General features: G+C 45.6%; 1 protein-coding gene across 1 annotated transcript in view; it reads right to left on the bottom strand.

Annotated features, from left to right (window-relative positions):
- ZSCAN2 (zinc finger and SCAN domain containing 2) overlaps positions 1-10,924 on the bottom strand; it is a 36,981-nt gene extending 26,057 nt beyond the window's left edge. Inside the window, 2 exon segments of the mRNA XM_024766485.1 lie at positions 8,241-8,754; positions 10,818-10,924. Coding sequence (XP_024622253.1) covers positions 8,241-8,646 — 406 coding nt within the window. The 5' untranslated portion in view covers positions 8,647-8,754; positions 10,818-10,924.
- Between the last annotated feature and the right edge of the window lie 6,704 nt (positions 10,925-17,628).

Genomic DNA, 17,628 nt, shown 5'->3' on the forward strand with positions numbered 1-17,628 from the left:
AAAAAAAAAAAAAAAAAAAAAAAAGTTGATACATTACTTACTAGAAAAATTCTGGAATTAATTTTAAAAGATGCAGTTAATGCTCAAAAAGGCAGAGAATTCTTAGAAACACTATTCAATTTCTGATGGCCTAACAGGCAAAAGAATAGTATCTTGCTTTAATGGGTATTTCCCTGGTAATTTGTAAGGTTGAAAATCTTTTCATATGGATATAATTTGTTTTTATTCATTTCTAAATTGCAGGATCATATATTTTACCTTCTATTCTACTGGGTTGACAATTTCTTATGACTTGTAGATGCTCTTACAGAGCAAGATTTTGACTCTTATCTGCTACACTGCAGACTTTGTTGCAGATACCTCCTCCCAGTCTGTGCATTTTCGTTGAACTTTGTTCATAGTACCTTATTTATTTATTTATGGCTGTGTTGGGTTTTCGTTGCTGCACACATGCTTTCTCTAGTTGTGGTGAGCAGGAGCTACTCTTCATTGCGGTGTTCGAGCTTCTCATTGTGGTGGCTTCTCTTGCTGTGGAGCACAGGCTCTAGGCATGCGGGCTTCAGTAGCTGTAGCATGCAGTCTCAGTAGTTGTGGCTCATGGGCTCTAGAGTGCAGGTTCAGTAGTTGTGGCGCACGGGCTTAGTTGCTCCGCGGCATGTGGGATCTTCCCGGACCAGGGCTCGAACCCGTGTCCCTTGCATTGGCAGGGGGATTCTTAACCACTGCACCACCAGGGAAGTCCCCACAGTATCTTTTTAATATGAAAGACTTTTTCTGTTTCCATGAGTTCAATTTAGCTTCGACGATTTCTGTCTTGTTTAAGATTAAGAAGTCCCACCCCACTGCAAGATTACAAAAATACTCTCCTATAGCTGATTCCAGATCTTTTACAGTATAGATCTATAACTCATCTGGAATTGATTTCTGTGTAACTTGTGAAGTAGAGATCCAGATTTAGTTTTTTCAAAAGGGTCAGAACACTGTCCAAACACCATCCACTGAACAGTCCATCTACTGAACGGTCCATCCACTGAACGATTCCTGAATTGCCATAGGGCCCTTACTGGTTACTAGACAATTGCAGCTCGGTCTAAATCAATGGATCTTGTATTTTCCTGCCCTTGACATGGGCTCTAGACTCACATGCACAGCACATTCCCATGGAATGCACAGAGACACGTGTGTCCTCCTGCCTGGCCAGAGGCCTCTGCTTTCTCTCCCATGCTAGAAAGCGTACCAGAATAAGTGTAAGAAAAATTGCTGTCAATATGGGGATAAGCCTGAATTTGCTGTAATTTATCTATAACAATGACATAACTGGTCACAAACTTTGGTGCTTTAATGTGTGTTAAGCTCAGAATTCTTGTAAGGTCCTTCCCCCCTGATTGTGACATACCGCTGTGTCTCAACACCATGGTCAGAGCCACTGGTCTAAAATGCAGAAGTGGGTCTGTAATTCTGATACAGTTGATGCCCAAGTGGGGCTCTCCCTATCGGGGCGCTGCCCTGGCAAGACTGGAGGGAACCTGATAGTGCCTGAGTGACTGGACCGTTGTTCCCCCTGAACTCTGACTGCCTGAAAGACAAAGCGCTGGTAAAAACAGCAAGGAGATGTTATTGGTTTAAATGAATGATTGCCGAACAGTTACGGTTATAATGTTACATCTCTCTAAGAGTTCTGTATAGTATACACTTCAAATATTTAAGTGAATTGAAAGTGTTTTTGTCTTGAAACTGAGAATTGTGGCTTTGAAAAGACATATACCTTTACAACCCTGCACCGCTCTTCACTCCCCTTATTAACAAAAATGGAAGTATTTGTTCATTTGCTGTCACCAAGGGAGCATTTTTGCTGGGCCAGCAAGCTCAAAATAGGTAAGCTGCTGCCTGTGCCCACCAAAAGCCAGGTGTGATGCTGAGGATGGCTGGAGAGGTCAGCTGTGACTCTCAGCTCACCTGTTGGACAAGAGTAGGTTTGAAGTTGATAATCTCCATTCCTGACTAGTCTAGAGGAGTGCTTCTCGAACTTCACAGTGCATATGAAATCACCTGGAGATCTTGGTAAATGCAGATTCTGCTCCAGTGGGGCTAGGCTGAGACCGAGGTATATGCCTTTCTAGCAAGCTCCCAGGTGACACCTGTTTTTGGTGCATGGACCACATTCTGAGTAACAAGGCTCTAGAGCAGTGGTTTTTAAACTTCACTGCACCTTAGAACCACCTGGTAAGCTTTCAAAACTCCCTTGCCTGGGCCACACCTCGTGCCAACTAAATCAGAAAATCAGAATCCCTGGAGTGGGTTCCAGGACCCCAATGAGAAGTCTGAGAACCATAGGCCTAGCACAGTGGTTCTCAAACTGGTGGCTGAATCAGGATCACCTGGAGGGCTTGTTAAACCCACGTGCTGGACGCCGCCCCCAGAGTTTCCGGTTCAGTAGGTCTGAAGGGAGGCCCGGGGATTTCATTTTTAACACACTCCCAGATGATGCTGATGGCACAGGGACCCCACACTAATGGTCAGAGGATTTATATGTCACGAGTCTATCAATTTTGAGCCCCATAATTTCCCCTTTGCTCCCCTCTGATGGCAGCAGTTTCTTTTTTGGGTGGTGGGGCTTCTATGAGATAAAATGAATCTGTAAGGGACTTCCCTGGCGGTCCAGTGGTTAAGACTCCGAGCTTCCACTGCAGGGGGCTTGGGTTCGATCCCTGGTTGGGTAACTAAGATCCTGCAAGCCGTGCTATTTGGCCAAAAAAAAAAAAAAAAAGAATCTGTTAGGAGAGGAGCATTTCCCCTTTCAGCCTGATGCTGCAACCACACTGGTCTGGGGTTATCTTGGGGAGGCCGCTGCGGCATGAGTCCACTGGTCTCCGGGCTCTAAAGGTATTTTTCCGCTCACTTCATACAGAAAGTGAGATGAGGGTGGGTAGAGCAATTAGAGAACAGTTCAAGGACAAGCTGTCTCAACTCTAGTGACTATACTTTCTGAACCGAAAATGAGGCCATACAATTTGAGAAACGACTTCTGGCCCCAGGGCCCAGGCCTCTTACAGACTGATGTGAGACATTCTGAGAGGTATGGTTTGGCTGCCAGCTATTGGAATTTGAGACATTTTGATGCTTTACAAGGACAAATACTCAAGATTGCCCTGGAAAATTGGGGTTCTCATTCTCCAAGTCACCAGAAAAAAAATGGAAGTGTATTGGGTTTTACATCAGTAATTTGTAACCCGCAACACAGGTAACTAGTGCTTTTCATAAATGGTCTTTCAACAGGCCTGTGAAACAGGCTAAAAACACAGCTGCCAGGTGTGAACCATGTGGGCCAATCTTATCTAAAAAGAAAGAGTGCAGGAATGCCCTGGTGGTGCAGTGGTTAAGAATCTGCCTGCCAATGCAGGGGACACGGGTTCGAGCCCTGGTCCGGGAAGATCCCACATGCCGCGGAGCAACTAAGCCCGTGCGCCACAACTACTGAGCCTGCGCTCTAGAGCCCGCGAGCCACACCTACTGAAGCCTGCGCGCCTAGAGCTCATGCACCGCAACGAAGAGTAGCCCCTGCTCGCCGCAACTAGGGAAACTCCATACACAGCAAGGAAGAACCAACACAGCCAAAAACAAATAAATAAATTTATTTTTTAAAAAATAAAAAGAAAGAGCACATCACTGGATGGATGGTCTCCACAGGACCAGTGATGCCCTACTGTGGCTTCCACGTCCAGCCCACAACAGTTTCATTTTCTCTGGCATTTGTGTGCTGGTGGCCACATCCAAGACCAGCTCCCCGGTGCAAGAGACCTCCAGGCAACTGTCCTCCCTGAGGTGTGGATTCACCATACCTTAGGTTTCCAAATCCAAAGTTTGTCCCTTCAAGTAAATGCTGCCAGTCCCATGGACTACTCCTACCAGTTTGGCTGGATAACAACAGGTGAGAAAGGCCACCTACTGGTTTATTCTCAGGCCATGAAGGGAGATATCCTTGAGCCTCTGGAATTTGAGAAACGGCAAAAGCACCCACCTCCATACTCAGAAACATGTTCTCTATGTTTATAAACATCTTTGTTAACAGCATAAATATGATAATATTCACTGAGTTTGCTGAATATAAACAAAGGATTAATACAGAGCTTCCAAGAACGAAAACCTAAGAGTAGGTGCTCTCTTGCCGGACTAAGCTGCTTGACTTGCCTACCGGCCTAAGAATTCTCCCAGGTCTAAGCTGCAGTCCTACCTAGTCTCCCTTTCTAGATTTGGAAATATACCTGGCTACGTTCTGCCAACTTTGGGCTTGACCTTTTTTTTTTTTTTAAGATATTTTTTGATATTGACCATTTTCAAAGTCTTTGAATTTGTTACAGTATCGCTCCTGTTTTGTGTTTTGGTTTTTTGGCCATGAGGCATGTGGGATCTTAGCTCCCCAACCAGGGACTGAACCTGCACCCCCTGCATTGGAAGGCGAAGTCCCAACCACTGGACTGCCAGGGAAGTCCTGACCCCATTTTGTTTTAAAACAAAACTTAGCTTGGCTTTCTCAAGGAGAGGCAGATAAGCCTGGAAGGAAGCAGCTATCTGCCTCTTTCATGGACCCAGCAGGTGAGCTTCTCCACACCTGCAGGGAGGCTGGAAGGATTCATTTCCTCATCCCGACAATACTTACTGGGTCCCCACTACGTACAGGGCACTGCGCTGGGTACTGTGAGAGCTTAAAAAAAAAAAAAAGAAAAAGGTTAAGAAAAAGATAGGTTCCTTGACTTTGGGGATTTTATAGGTTCCTAGAAGAAATAAGATGAGTATTCATACAAATAGAAAACAAGACAGAATACGATACAAAGCCAAGAGAGGAGGAGAATCCAAATATTCTGGGGGAGATGACTTCTAGCAGAGGTGATCAGAGATGCTCTCAGGCGGGTGGAACTGGGGACAGGAAACAGGGGCCGGAAGTAAGGACAGCTTTATGGAGCAGGTCTCCAAAGGTGTGCACTCAAAGGAAGACCAGGATTTTATCACACAGGGATGGACAAGGCCACTCCAAGTCAAAACTCAGCAGCACAGGTGAATGCCAGCAAGTACAGATTATGTTCAAGAAACATCAAGATCTGGTCTGAATGAAGCAAGAGCTGTGGCAAGGGGATCAGAGGAGGACCAGCCATGGGCACCTGGGCCAGGTCACACAGGGCCACGGGGCTGCAAGCAGAACAAAGAGGTCATGGTTGATTTGGAGACACTGGGGAACTCAAGAAGATTTTTAAGCAGGAGAGTGCCCGATCACTCAGGTAGGAGTGGAGCAGGGGAAAGAGGCTGAAGGCAGGTTCCCTTTGGAGGCTGCTGCGAGAGTTCAGGTGAAATACCAAGAGCCTGAAATAGGGCTGGGTATGGGGATCAAAATGCCCTTGGGAAACACAAAGAGAGATGAGCTTTACCACTTAAACTATTAATATAGGTCCAATCTCAACTGGAATTTTAAGATATTTTAACTGTGAACACCTAGAGGTGCCTGCTAGTCAAATATTAAACAACCACTGTCTAACCAGGCCTTGAAAATGTGCTGGGTAAATGTGACCAAAGGTCCCGAGCTGGACAAACAGACTAGAGATCAAGTGGTCTTATGTTGAGTAAATGTTTGAGAAGGGATGGAGATCACTGCAGAGGTTCCTCTGAGTAATCATAAGGCAGGTCAGGAGCATGTGTTAGACAAATGAAAACCAACAAAGACGATCTCAATGGCAGAAATGAGAGCACTGACAAGCCCATTCAGTCTGGGACATTCCCCATCTGGGATGTTCTGTGAAAGATGAAAGGCACAAAGCCTCTCCAGCAAGCCAGGTGGGGAGGGCTGTCACAGTGGGAGCCTGTCATTGCCTCAGAGACACCTGATGAGACTTGACGCCCTGCTTTGTGACTTCCCCAACTGAACAGTAACCCCAGAGGTTTCTCCTCAGCCTTCCACCCCTCTGGCCTCTCTTTAGTATCTCATTGAAGAGCCTGAGGTTCATCACAAACTTGTTACATAGTAAACAGGTTTTTAAACAGGATGAGAGGCTTTTGCTTTTTTAAGTAGGAAGAGTAAAATTAAAAGCTATTTTTCAGGGCCAAAGAAAATCAGGTATTTTGCTTCAAATGAAACCTGGGATCTACCAAACACACGTAGAAGCAAACAGACTGGAGTTTGAATGCCGGCTCCATCACTAACCAGCTGTGTGACCTCAAGGAAGAGCTTGACCTTGCTGAACTTCCATTTCCTCATCTGTAAAATGACAGTTCCACCCACCTCATGGGATTATCAGCAAGATGGACATGTGAGGTGCTCAGTGAAGGCCTGGGCTCACAGGTGGCCCTCCATGACCACCCTTTTCTCCAAAGGACAGCTTTATACTCACATCTCCCAAGTCCCTGGGCATTGTTACAACTCTGTCCCCAAACCACCTTCCCTTTCCAGCCTTCTGAATCCTCTAGACTAGATGCCTCTGAGTTAGTCACCTTTGTCTTACTCATCTGCAGCCCCTCTTTCCAACATCCCACTGGCAACTATGACTTTGCATCAGATGTGACGAAATGCTTAAGAACATTAGCCACGTCCTCAGGCCCCTGAGCTGGCATCCTGGTTCAGCCTCGTACTAGCTGCGAGACCTTAAGGGAGTCACTTATCTTCCCCGGTGATGATAATTCCGCTTGTGATGATAATTCCGCTTGTCTCCAAGCTGCAGCACAGCTTCCTGCACCCAGGAGTCGTCTTCCAGGATCATGACGGCGACCTCCTCCTCCTGGTCATCTTCCTCTTGAGGGACCTGGACTAAGGGGCTCAGGGGAGTGGTTCCTCTCAGCACCTCCGAGGCCATCATCCACGTTCTTGGGGGAATCACTCAGGCTTCTAACCTTGACCTTCAGTCTTCTCCAGCCAGGCTCTCTGAGAGTTTACGTGAGTTTTGCATATCAGATGCTAGGCACGCCGGCTGGCCCACAAAAAGAATCCATCAGTGCTGGCTAGGGTTACTATTAGTTCTTTCTCACATGCGTCCAGTCTCCTCCTCTTCCCCTGCAGTCCCCACCTTGGACCCACCCCTATCACTGCCCATCCAGCATCCAGACAGCTTCCTGGCTGCTCTCCTCCCTCCGGCCTCTCCCTCCTGTAATCAAACCTGCATCCTGTTGCTAAGCTCAGCTTCCTCCCATGCCCCTGGGGCCCTAGTTTAGAATTTGCTGAGGCCAAAGACATTTGGTCTAAGCCTCACCCACCCTTCCCCCAGACCCTCCTTCCTACCCCTTCCTAAAAACACACTTTCCACTCCAAATCAGCCAGCCTTCCTTATATGGTCATCCCACCGATCCCACACAGGTCCACCCTTCTGAGCCTCAGCTCCATTGGGATGCCACACCCTCCCCCTGCCCTGCGCCTTTCCAAACCCCCCTCCAGCTCAACTCCTGCTCAAGTGTCACATCCTCTGTGAAGCCTTCTCTGACCTCTCCTCTCCTCTCCTCTCCCCACTCCGTTCCCTGAACATCCTCACAGAGGCAGCCATTGGTTCCCGGGGGTCCTGAAACAGTCCTAGGCGCACAGGTAGATCTGAAGTAAATATCTGGTAAGCAAGGCAGTCCAGTTTACAACTGAAGACCAGAATGGAGGCAGAGTGGTTGAACGGCGTGCATGGGTCCCACAACGTATTAATAACACAAGAGACAAATAAATTAACTGTTGCAAAAAGCTCAGGTTTGGAATTACTCTTTTAAGAGCCTGGAATGACTTTATACCACAGATAAGTCCCTAGTTATTAGCTGGCTTTAGCTGGCTTACTCGTCATTCACCTTGATTTCACAAAAATAATCACTTTTTTAAAACAGGATTTGGTTTTTCTAACTGCTGGAACTTAAATATTTGGAAGTTTATTGCACAAGTGGGTGAAAGTGCCAAGGGGTGGTTTATGGGGGTCTTCAGCCCCTCATCCCATAACCTCCATCAGCTTCCCAACCGCTCCAACCATACACAAAAAAACTGTGCTAACTACGTAAATCTGGCTCTGAGAATAGTCCTCTAAGCCCCTCTTATACTGAAATTCTGGAACTGTCACTGCACACAACCAGGGCATTTTGGGGTGACAATGTGCTGATCACCTGCAGACAGAGTAGAGGGATGGGGCTGACCCGAACTCAGTCCTGGATACCACCTTCTCCTCCTCTGCAAACACCACACTCTTCCATCTCAGAGGGCTGCTCCCACCCTCTCCCTACGAGGTTCTGCATCTCACCACTGTCCCGAAGGGTCTGGGTCAAATCTTCCACCAGGGCCACCGCCTCCTCGCTGCTCTCGGGCCGATGCTCTTGCAGCCAGGCCTGAATTTCCCTTGGCAGCACGGTCAGCATTTGCTCCTTGGTGTGCACCTCTGGCCTCAGCCAGCGCCGGCAGAGCTCTCGAAGACGGCCAAGGGCACCCTGTGGACCTCCGGCCACCTCCTCATGGGGGCTGCCCTTGCCGGCGCTCTGGGGAAAGGGCTCCGACTCAGGGCCATCCTCCTGCAGCACAGCTTCCTGCACCCAGGAGTCGTCTTCCAGGATCATGGTGGCGACCTCCTCTTCCTGGTCATCTTCCTCTTGAGGGACACGGACTAAGGGGCTCAGGGGAGTGGTTACTCTCGGCACCTCCGAGGCCATCATCCACGTTCTGGGGGGAATCACTCAGGCTTCTAACCTTGACCTTCAGTCTTCTCCAGCCAGGCTCTCTGAGAAGACAGCACCCTCCTCAAATTTCAACAAGGAGTCTGGCTAAGAATGAGAAAGAGAACTAGAATCAATAAGTAAACTGTCCTAAAACAATCTAACTCACAGCAGCCCAGGTCAGGCCACCAAATAATTCTTACATCCGCAAATCAACAGAAGTTTCCTGTCCCTCTTAAAGGAAAAATGGCTTATTCCTGAAAACATCTCTATGGCAAGAGAAGTTAAGAAGAATCACAAGCACAAAAAATAGAGTATTTTTCTTTCCAAAAGACCAAAGCATGAGTAACAGAAATTCAAAGTCCTCGCAAGAACCCAGGACTGAGTTATCCTGCCCTAAGTCAGTTCAGACTTGCTGCAGAGTGACCTTGACCTAACATACAACTCAGTCACACAACCTCACTGACCACCTAATAAGTAGAGATAATAACACCTATCCTTCTTATCTGAAGGGGACCTCTCAAGGATTTGCAAAGGATCAGATGTCAAGACACTTTGACGCTCACTGGATGGAAGGAAATACCTCAACTGCATTATTACCATATTTTAAAATATGAAGTTTTAAAATGTTTGTACTCTTAGATCCAGCCTTGGCCCCTCAGGAATTTATTTTTTAAAATAACCATCTTTGTAAAGAGAAATTTATTTGCAAGGATACACAACCATAACAGTGTTTCTAATTGCAAAAAGAAAACTTGACACCTTAAAATTCCAGCAGCAGGAGAATGGTTAATTATGGCACATTCATACAGTAAAATATATTAAAAACTATGCTAATGTGGGACTTCCCTGGTTAAGAATCCTCCTGCCAATGCAGGAGACACGGGTTCGAGCCGTGGGCCGGGAAAAGCCCACATGCCACGGAGCAACTAAGCCCGTGCGCCACAGCTACTGAGCCTGAGCTCTAGAGCCTGAGAGACACAACTACTGAGCCCGTGTGCCACAACTACTTAAGCCCGCGCGCCTAGAGCCCATGCTCCCCAACAAGAGATGCCACCGCAATGAGAAGCCCGCTCACTGCAACAAAAAGTAGCCCCCGCTCGCAGCAACTAGAGAAAGCCCGCGCACAGCAACAAAGACCCAATGCAGCCGAAAATAAATAAATAAATTAATTAATTAATTAAATAAAATAAACTGTGCTAATGTAATAATGGCTACCTTCTGAGGGACCGTTACTGAGAAGGGGCCCAGTGGAGCTGGAAATGTTCTATATCTTGATTTAACAATGGTTGCAATAAGAGCATACATATGAAATTTAAGATTTGTGCACTCTGCTCTATGTATTTAAAAAAATTTTTAAATTATGCTGACAATAATTATTAATCATTAATTATTTAAAATAATCATAATATGAAAATTAATGGATAAAAACAAAACCAGCAAGGCAAAAAAACCATAGACATAGTATGACCCCAATTCCTTTTAAAAATGAACACATAAAAAAAAAAAAATGAACACATACACAAGGAAAAAAAAAACCTGGACAGAAATTCTACAAAATGTTGAGAGCAGTGAAATGACAAATTATTTAAAATAAAGACTAAAAGGCAATGAAAAGTTATTTTTAAAAATCGTCACTACATCTTAGACTCAGATAACCCCCACACACAAAAAAAACAGGGAAGGAAAAACTTTTTAAAAAAAGAACAAAAAAGAAAAGCTAGTGGAAACACCGAAGCTCTCAATATGTATTCACCAAATGGCTAAAAGAAGCACAGATATAACACAACTCTTAACTGGGAGCCCGGGAAAACCGTTCCTAGTCAGTTAATTTGCTGTCTCACCTGGGGCAAGCCGCGCCCCCTCTGAAGCTCAGTTTCCCCATCTGTAAAATGAGCTGCTCGGGATGTCGTCCACTGTGCCTTCCAGTCTAAACTCTGCCCCCCTGGTTGGATGTACACGGAGCTCACCGCTAGGGAGAAGAGTCCATGTCCGGTCGCTGAGCCAACCGGGCGCCTAAACCGGGAGAATGGGGGCCCGCGGGACGGGGACAGAGCCCCCGACGCCCCTCCCCCAACAGGGCTGCCCGCACTGGCTCCAGGCCCGTTATCCCCTTGCCTCGGGCTGCTCTCCCGGCCCGCGCGGCTCCAGCTGTGGCTCTCCGGGCTCACCTCTCCAGAGACCAGATGCCAATCCCGCGGTCGCTCCCGCGCAAAAGCGCCCCCGGGCACTGCCCGGCACCTCCGGAGTCAAGGTGGCTCAAGCCCGAGGGGCACCGAGAACAATGGACGGGAGAGGCCCGCCCTCCGCCGCGCTCATTGGCCACCGAGAACGGCACCTGGAAACTCTGTTTTCCTATTGGCGGATACGGACCCAGCCGGGCGGAGGGAGGGAGCCTGGGCCAAAGGCATTGTGGGAGGTGTAGTCCATCGAGCAGACTCCGACCGCGGGGCACGGAGCAGAGTTTGGGATTGATACCCTGTGCAGTGCGGTAGGGCTAGAGAAAGGAAAATCTGCCGACTGGCAGTCAGGACCCCAGTGTGGGCCAGAGCTGTGACCTGGGACGGGTCATTTCACTTCTTTAAGTCCTCCATATAGTTCTCTATGAAAAGGGAAAGTTGAATGGAAGCTCCCTTTCAGCCGTTAACAGTGAGGCAAGTAATTTTGTCAGGCCCCTCGACGGCCGAAAGTAGTCCCTGAGCAGGAAAGGAATCCGCTCGGGAGAAGTCCCTTCCCGCCGAGCTCGGCGGCCCTCCCACAGCTTGCAGATCCACACTTGCACCTGGCTTTTGCACACCCCTTTGTTTTCGCACGTGGTGTTTCAGGGTCTGGAGGAAAGCCCTGTCCCGCCTCTTCTGCAGCAGAACTCGCATTCTTTCGTCTATCTCCTCTTGCATGGAACCCGCCCCATCATCACCTCCCTCGCAGGGACACCGCCCCTAGCACACATGCTCGAAGTCTCCATTTTAGTATCAATACTTACCCAGTGTTACTTATTGTCCGTGTCAGCACTGGGAGGTGAGAGTGGGAAATTGGCCTCTACTGTGGGGTTCCCACGGTTGGCGCTTTTAAAGAAATGGCTGTCCCATGACAGCAGGTGAGTAACTGCCTGGAAACCCAAGGGAGAAATATAAGAAAAGAGAGAAAGACACTCTTAATGGCCTGTGATAGAACAGTGGTGTATTTTTGTACAGAGCAATTATTGGGGGCATGCACAATTAAATGATTACATTTGTTTTAATTTTCATTTAAATTTCATTTTCATGAAAATTTCATTTCATGAATGTTTGAGACATGTTTCATGATTATTGGTGATTTTAATCTCATTTTCTATGAACTGACTGTTCCTATCTCCTTCCCTTTTTTTAAATTGCATTTACTCGTAAAAGCTCTTAGTATATTAAGAAAATGATTCCTTTGTTTGTCATAGAAGTTGCTGCTAGTTTTCTCACTTTGCTGTTCGCTTTTTGCTGTTTTTTTTAATATAGAAATTTGACATGTTTATGGCGTCAGATTTGTCAGTCTTGTCTCTTTATAGCTTCTGAGTTTTGTGTCACTCTTAGAAAGTTCTGTCCACCACTCTAAAGATTATTTGAATTTTACCCATTTTTCAGTAATTAACCTCTTTAAGTATAAAAATGCAAAGTGAGGTTCAGCTGTTGAATGCTACATCCCTGGTAGGGTAGCATCTTAATTTATTAGCCCAAAGTGACCACATGCAGACAGCCCCACCGCCAGGCTGGCCTAAGAAGTCTGCACTGAGTGCCCGGATGCAGAATTTCCAGCCACCACCTCTCCAGTGGTCAGCATTCCTAGAAAGCAAGATCTCCAAAATGATTGAGGATGATAATTCTTGGACATGATCTTATATTAACAAAGTTTGTTTCTCCACTTTTTCATCCTCATGAGGAATGGAAATTTACACAAAAGGGAAAATATTTGTTTGCTTGGGGTAGGGGGTTAGAGGTTGGGATACAGCTGAAACTTCCCAGCAGCCTAAGAGTTCATTTTTCTCTGCTTCTATCCCAAGCCAACTCATGACCACAAGAAACTGGCACCATCTTGTCACAGGAGAATCCTGGACCCAGCCATCTCTGTCCTGTGCCTGATTCTCTGAGAAGTTGGTCCTGGCCAGTGTGAACTTCCCTACATTTAGATAGAGAGCAAGTCACATTTAAGACCAAATTCCTGGCATAATGGTCCTGGTACCCAAGCCAGTGCCCTAAGACCAGCCTGGGGTGGCAAGCAAGCCCAGAAACACAGCCCAGTTCAGTGAGTAGGGTTGGTCCTCCAAGTGATTCCTTTCTCCATCCACCAAACCACAAGGATGACAGAGGCTCCGTTCTACTAGTGAGCACTCTTGACTAAAAGCTTCAAAGGACAGCTCTGGCTAACTTAAAAGGGACTTATTGAAAGAATATCAGGGAACTTACAGAGTAAATGGGAGGTAAAGTATCAGGCTTGAAAATAGTTAGGGGCCAAGAAAAGGAGAGTAAGGCCCCCCAAACCACAGCAACAATCTCTTAGCACAAACAGCCCAGTCTGCCCACCCCATGAGCCCTAGTGATGCTACAGCCATCTCTGTTTGCCTGCCTTCTTCTCAAGGTTCCAGACCAGGGAAAGAGTATTTGGTTGGCTGAGTCTAAATCACATGCTCACTCCCTGGACCCACCAGGGGAGAGGGGATTGGATCTGGCTCCTAGATTTCCTTACTGTTACTCCCACACAAAGGTGAGTTCTCCAATCTGGAGACTGAAGGCCTCTAGGAAAAACTGGACAGGCAGAAACTACATGTGTCACTACTTGTCTTTAGATGTTGAGCGAGAAGGAAACTCACCCCAAGGAATGCTCGGCTTAAGGCCTTTTGGGAGCTCCCAGCTCATCTCAAGTTGATGGAGGTGAAAAAGATGGGGATGGGCAGATCCTGCTTTCTGTAACACCTAGTTAAAATCAGGGCCAATGGGGACTTCCCTGGTGGCGCAGCGGTTAAGAATCCGCCTGCCATTGCAGGGGACATGGGTTCGATCCCTGGTCCGGGAAGATCCCACGTGCTGCGGAGCAACTAAGCCCATGCGCCACAATGGCTGAGCCTACGCTCTAGAGCCCGGGAGCCACAACTACTGAGCCCATGTGCCACAACTACTGAGGCCCGCGTGCCTAGAGCTCATGCTCCAGAACAAAGAGAAGCCACCGCAATGAGAAGCCCATATACCACAACAGAGTAGCCCACGCTTGCTGCAACTAGAAAAAGCCCATGCAGTAACGAAGACCCAATGCAACCAAAGATAAATAAATTTATAATAAAAAAAAAAAAGCAGGGCCAATGACACCTGAGCAGGTGAGGCAGAGGGGCCTTTGGGCCTTGAGGATGCAGGAAGTAACTCCCCCTACCCACGACCCCCATCATTGCTTAATCTGTCCTCTGTGACAGAGTAAGAAGGGAGACTGCTCTGGTTGTATGAAAAGTGTGTCTCGTTTTTGCTAGTTGTCTCGTTGCTTAGTGGCCACAGAACCTAGCCACTAAGTGTGATTGGGAAAAGATCATTTAAAGGGACAGTGTTGTAGGATGCTGTAAGACCAGCCTAAAGAAAAAGAAAGGGCTAAAGAGTGGCTCCATCGTAGGAATGCCCAGACAGGAAGAGAAACTAGAGAATGGGATCAGGGAAATGTTTATTTTAAAGAGAGAAGGTGAAATTCAGTCCAAGGAAGTGTTACTGAACAATTGTGAAATTAAGTATCACATGACACATACCTGTGTAAAAAGAAGAGCTAGAGCAGGATTTTTTCTTTTTCAGAATGGAATTTTTTTACCCCCAAGACCAGTATCTTTTCCTGTTTTTTATGAATGGTTTGTATTTAGTGTGGCAGAGGGAGGCCCTCTGGACCTTGTGTTGCCCCTCAGTGGATGCTGACTTTTCTCTTTTTCAGCTGTCTTGTGCTGGCCTGGGCTCCTCTAGCCCGCTGGTGCAAAGAAGGAAAATGGATTTACAACCCCCGGCCCATTCCCATGCCCTATTCTGAACTGCTCTATTCAAAAATGTTTCTGGGGAGACACAAGTGTGCTCTGGGCTGGACATAATGACTCGGGAGGTGGCCTCAGTGTGGGGTGGTGCTTGCCAAGACACAGAGGCCCGGGTGGCATCAGGGGTGGCTTGAGAGGTGTTTTAGAGGAAATCTAGCTCCATAATCTTCAGTGTCCCCCAAGCTATTACAAGTAAAGACTAATTACAAAAAACAGGAAGAAAAAAGGAAAAACATTAAATGCCTGCATGTTCGTGCACACACATACCACGCCACATACTATACACACATCACACACTACACACACTAGTGTATCCCTAGGCTAGTTCATAGGAAGAAAATTATCACTAAAATACTTAGTTGACCATTGGAAAGAGAAAAAAAAAATTTTTTTGGAGACCTTTAGCAAAAGCTTCCAATGCACTTGGAACCCAAAAGAGGATTCAGAGTCTAACTGGCTTGTCAAATCAGATTGCTGCTCCTAGATACTTCTTTACAAAATTATTGAAGCCACCGACTATGATATTTACTGAGCCACATGGCCTGGGAGGTAGAGAAATCCCCAGAGAATGGTTTGGTGCCATAGACTTTCCCCTAATGGACTTTTACTACTGTGTGTTTGATATGCTTTACACACACACACACACACACACACACACACACACACACACACACCCAACTTGAATTTTTGTAAATTATAAAACTAATGCACTCAGAATCAGGAAGAAAAATAAATTTGAAAACACAAAATTAAAAACACCTGCGAAGGACTTCCCTGATGGCACAGTGGTTAAGAATCCTCCTGCCAGTGCAGGGGACATGGGTTCGAGCCCTGGTCCGGGAAGATCCCACATGCCGTGGAGCAACTAAGCCTGTGCACCACAACTACTGTGCCTGTGCTCTAGAGCCCATGCTCCACAACAAGAGAAGCCACGGCAATGAGAAGCCTATGCACCGCAACGAAGAGTAGCCCCCGCGCGCAGCAACGAAGACCCAGTGCAGTCAAAAATAAAATAAATAAATAAATTTATTAAATAAAAACATCTGCAAGGCATAGTAGGCCGTAAATGAAGTCAGAAAGAAATGACAAAGTGGGGGAAATATTTGTAACGCATGTGACAAACCAAGGGTTAATTTCTAATTTACTATGAGTTTATACAAATGAGTATGAAAAAGACCAAGAGCTCAATAGGAAAATGGGTAAAGGATAAGGATAAGAATAAGCAGGTCACAGAGAAAGAGGGAGAGAGGGAGAGAGCACACTCAACCCCACTAATAATTTTTTAAATGCAAATCAAAACAAATATAGATGCCATTTTTCTCCTATAGTATTGGCAAAATTTTTAAGTGTGATAATACACAGTAGTGTTGACAGCGAGGAAAATAATTCACTCTCCTACTGTTGGTGGTAGTATAAATTGGTACAGTCATTTTGGAAGGAGAACCAACAATTCTATTGCTAGGAATATATCCCATTGATATAATGATAAAAATATGTCAAGGTATATACAAGAATGTTTATTACTGAATATTTATAACAAAGTTTGAAATAATTTTAATGTTTTTAGACAGAGGCCTAGATAAATAATGTTTGGAATATCTTTCCTTGGAATTCTATTGCCTTTTAAAAAATGAGATTTATCTTTATATGCTAACATAGAAAGATCTCCAGGTGGGTGAAAAAAGCAAGGTGCAAAATGCTGTGCACATAATATGATACATTTTGTGAAAAATAAATGTAAAGGAAAGAAACATTTACTATACATGCAGAAATTTTTCTTGTTGCATATACAAGGAAGTGTGAATGGTGAGTAGCTCTATCAAGAGTTACTAGAAAACAGGAGGGAGACTTTTTTCCTTTTAATTTTATAGTTTCCTAATGTTTGACATTTTACCGTGTGTGCATTTATTTATTTTTTTCACTAAAAATGTTGAGGAATTTTGTGTTATTTCTTCTTAAAACTTTTTGTATTAAAATAAAAGTAATGATGAGGATGTGGAGCCACAGGAACTCTCATTCGTTGCTGGTGGGAATACAAAATAGTACAGCTACTTTGGAAAATAGTTGGGTGGTTTCTTATAAAACTAAACATAGTCTTACCATATGATCCAGCGATCACACTCCTTGGTATTTACCCGAAGGAGTTGAAAACTTAGGTCCACATAAAAACCTGCACACAGATGTTTAAGTAACTTTATTCATAATTGCCCAAACTTGGAAGCAACCAAAATGTCTTTCAGTAGGTGAATGGATAAACTGTGGCACATCCAGACAATGGGATATCATTCAGTGCTAAAAAGAAATGAGCTATCAAGTCATGAAAATGTGTGATAATACACAGCAGTGTTGATGGTGGAGGAACCTTAAATGCCTATTACTAAGTGAAAGAAGCCAATCTGAAAAGGCTCCATACTGTATTATTCCAACTGTATGGCACTCTGGAAAAGACAAAACTATGGAGACAATAAACAGATCAGTGGTTGACAGGAGTTAGGGCAGGGAGGAATGAATAGATAGGGCACAGAAGATTTTTAGGGCTGTGAAAATACTCTGTGTGAGATGTAGAGGACAAACCTATGGACACCAAGCGGGGGAAATCGAGGAGTTGGGGAGTGGTGGTGGGATGAATTGGGAGATTGGGATAGACATATATACACTAATATGTATAAAATAGATAACTAATAAAAAGAATAAAGATGCTGCCTGACAAACGGTAAAGAGAGAGACAAAGAAGGAAAGCTCTCTTGTTGCTTGTCCTCATGGCTTCCTGCTTTGAAAGTGGTCCTGTTGAGGTCATAGGATGCCCAAGGCTACAGTAGCCATTTGGCATGTGAAGGAGAAAAGCTTGAAGGTGAGAAGTCAACACAGATGGTGGATTAGGAGAGAAAGAACTTGACATCACAGAGTCGCTGGACTCATCTGGAAACTTACTACCTCTAGAATTCTGTTATATAAGATAA

Source organism: Neophocaena asiaeorientalis, unplaced genomic scaffold (genome assembly GCF_003031525.2).
Source record: "Neophocaena asiaeorientalis asiaeorientalis breed wild unplaced genomic scaffold, Neophocaena_asiaeorientalis_V1.1 scaffold346, whole genome shotgun sequence".
Taxonomy (NCBI): Eukaryota; Metazoa; Chordata; class Mammalia; order Artiodactyla; family Phocoenidae; genus Neophocaena; species Neophocaena asiaeorientalis.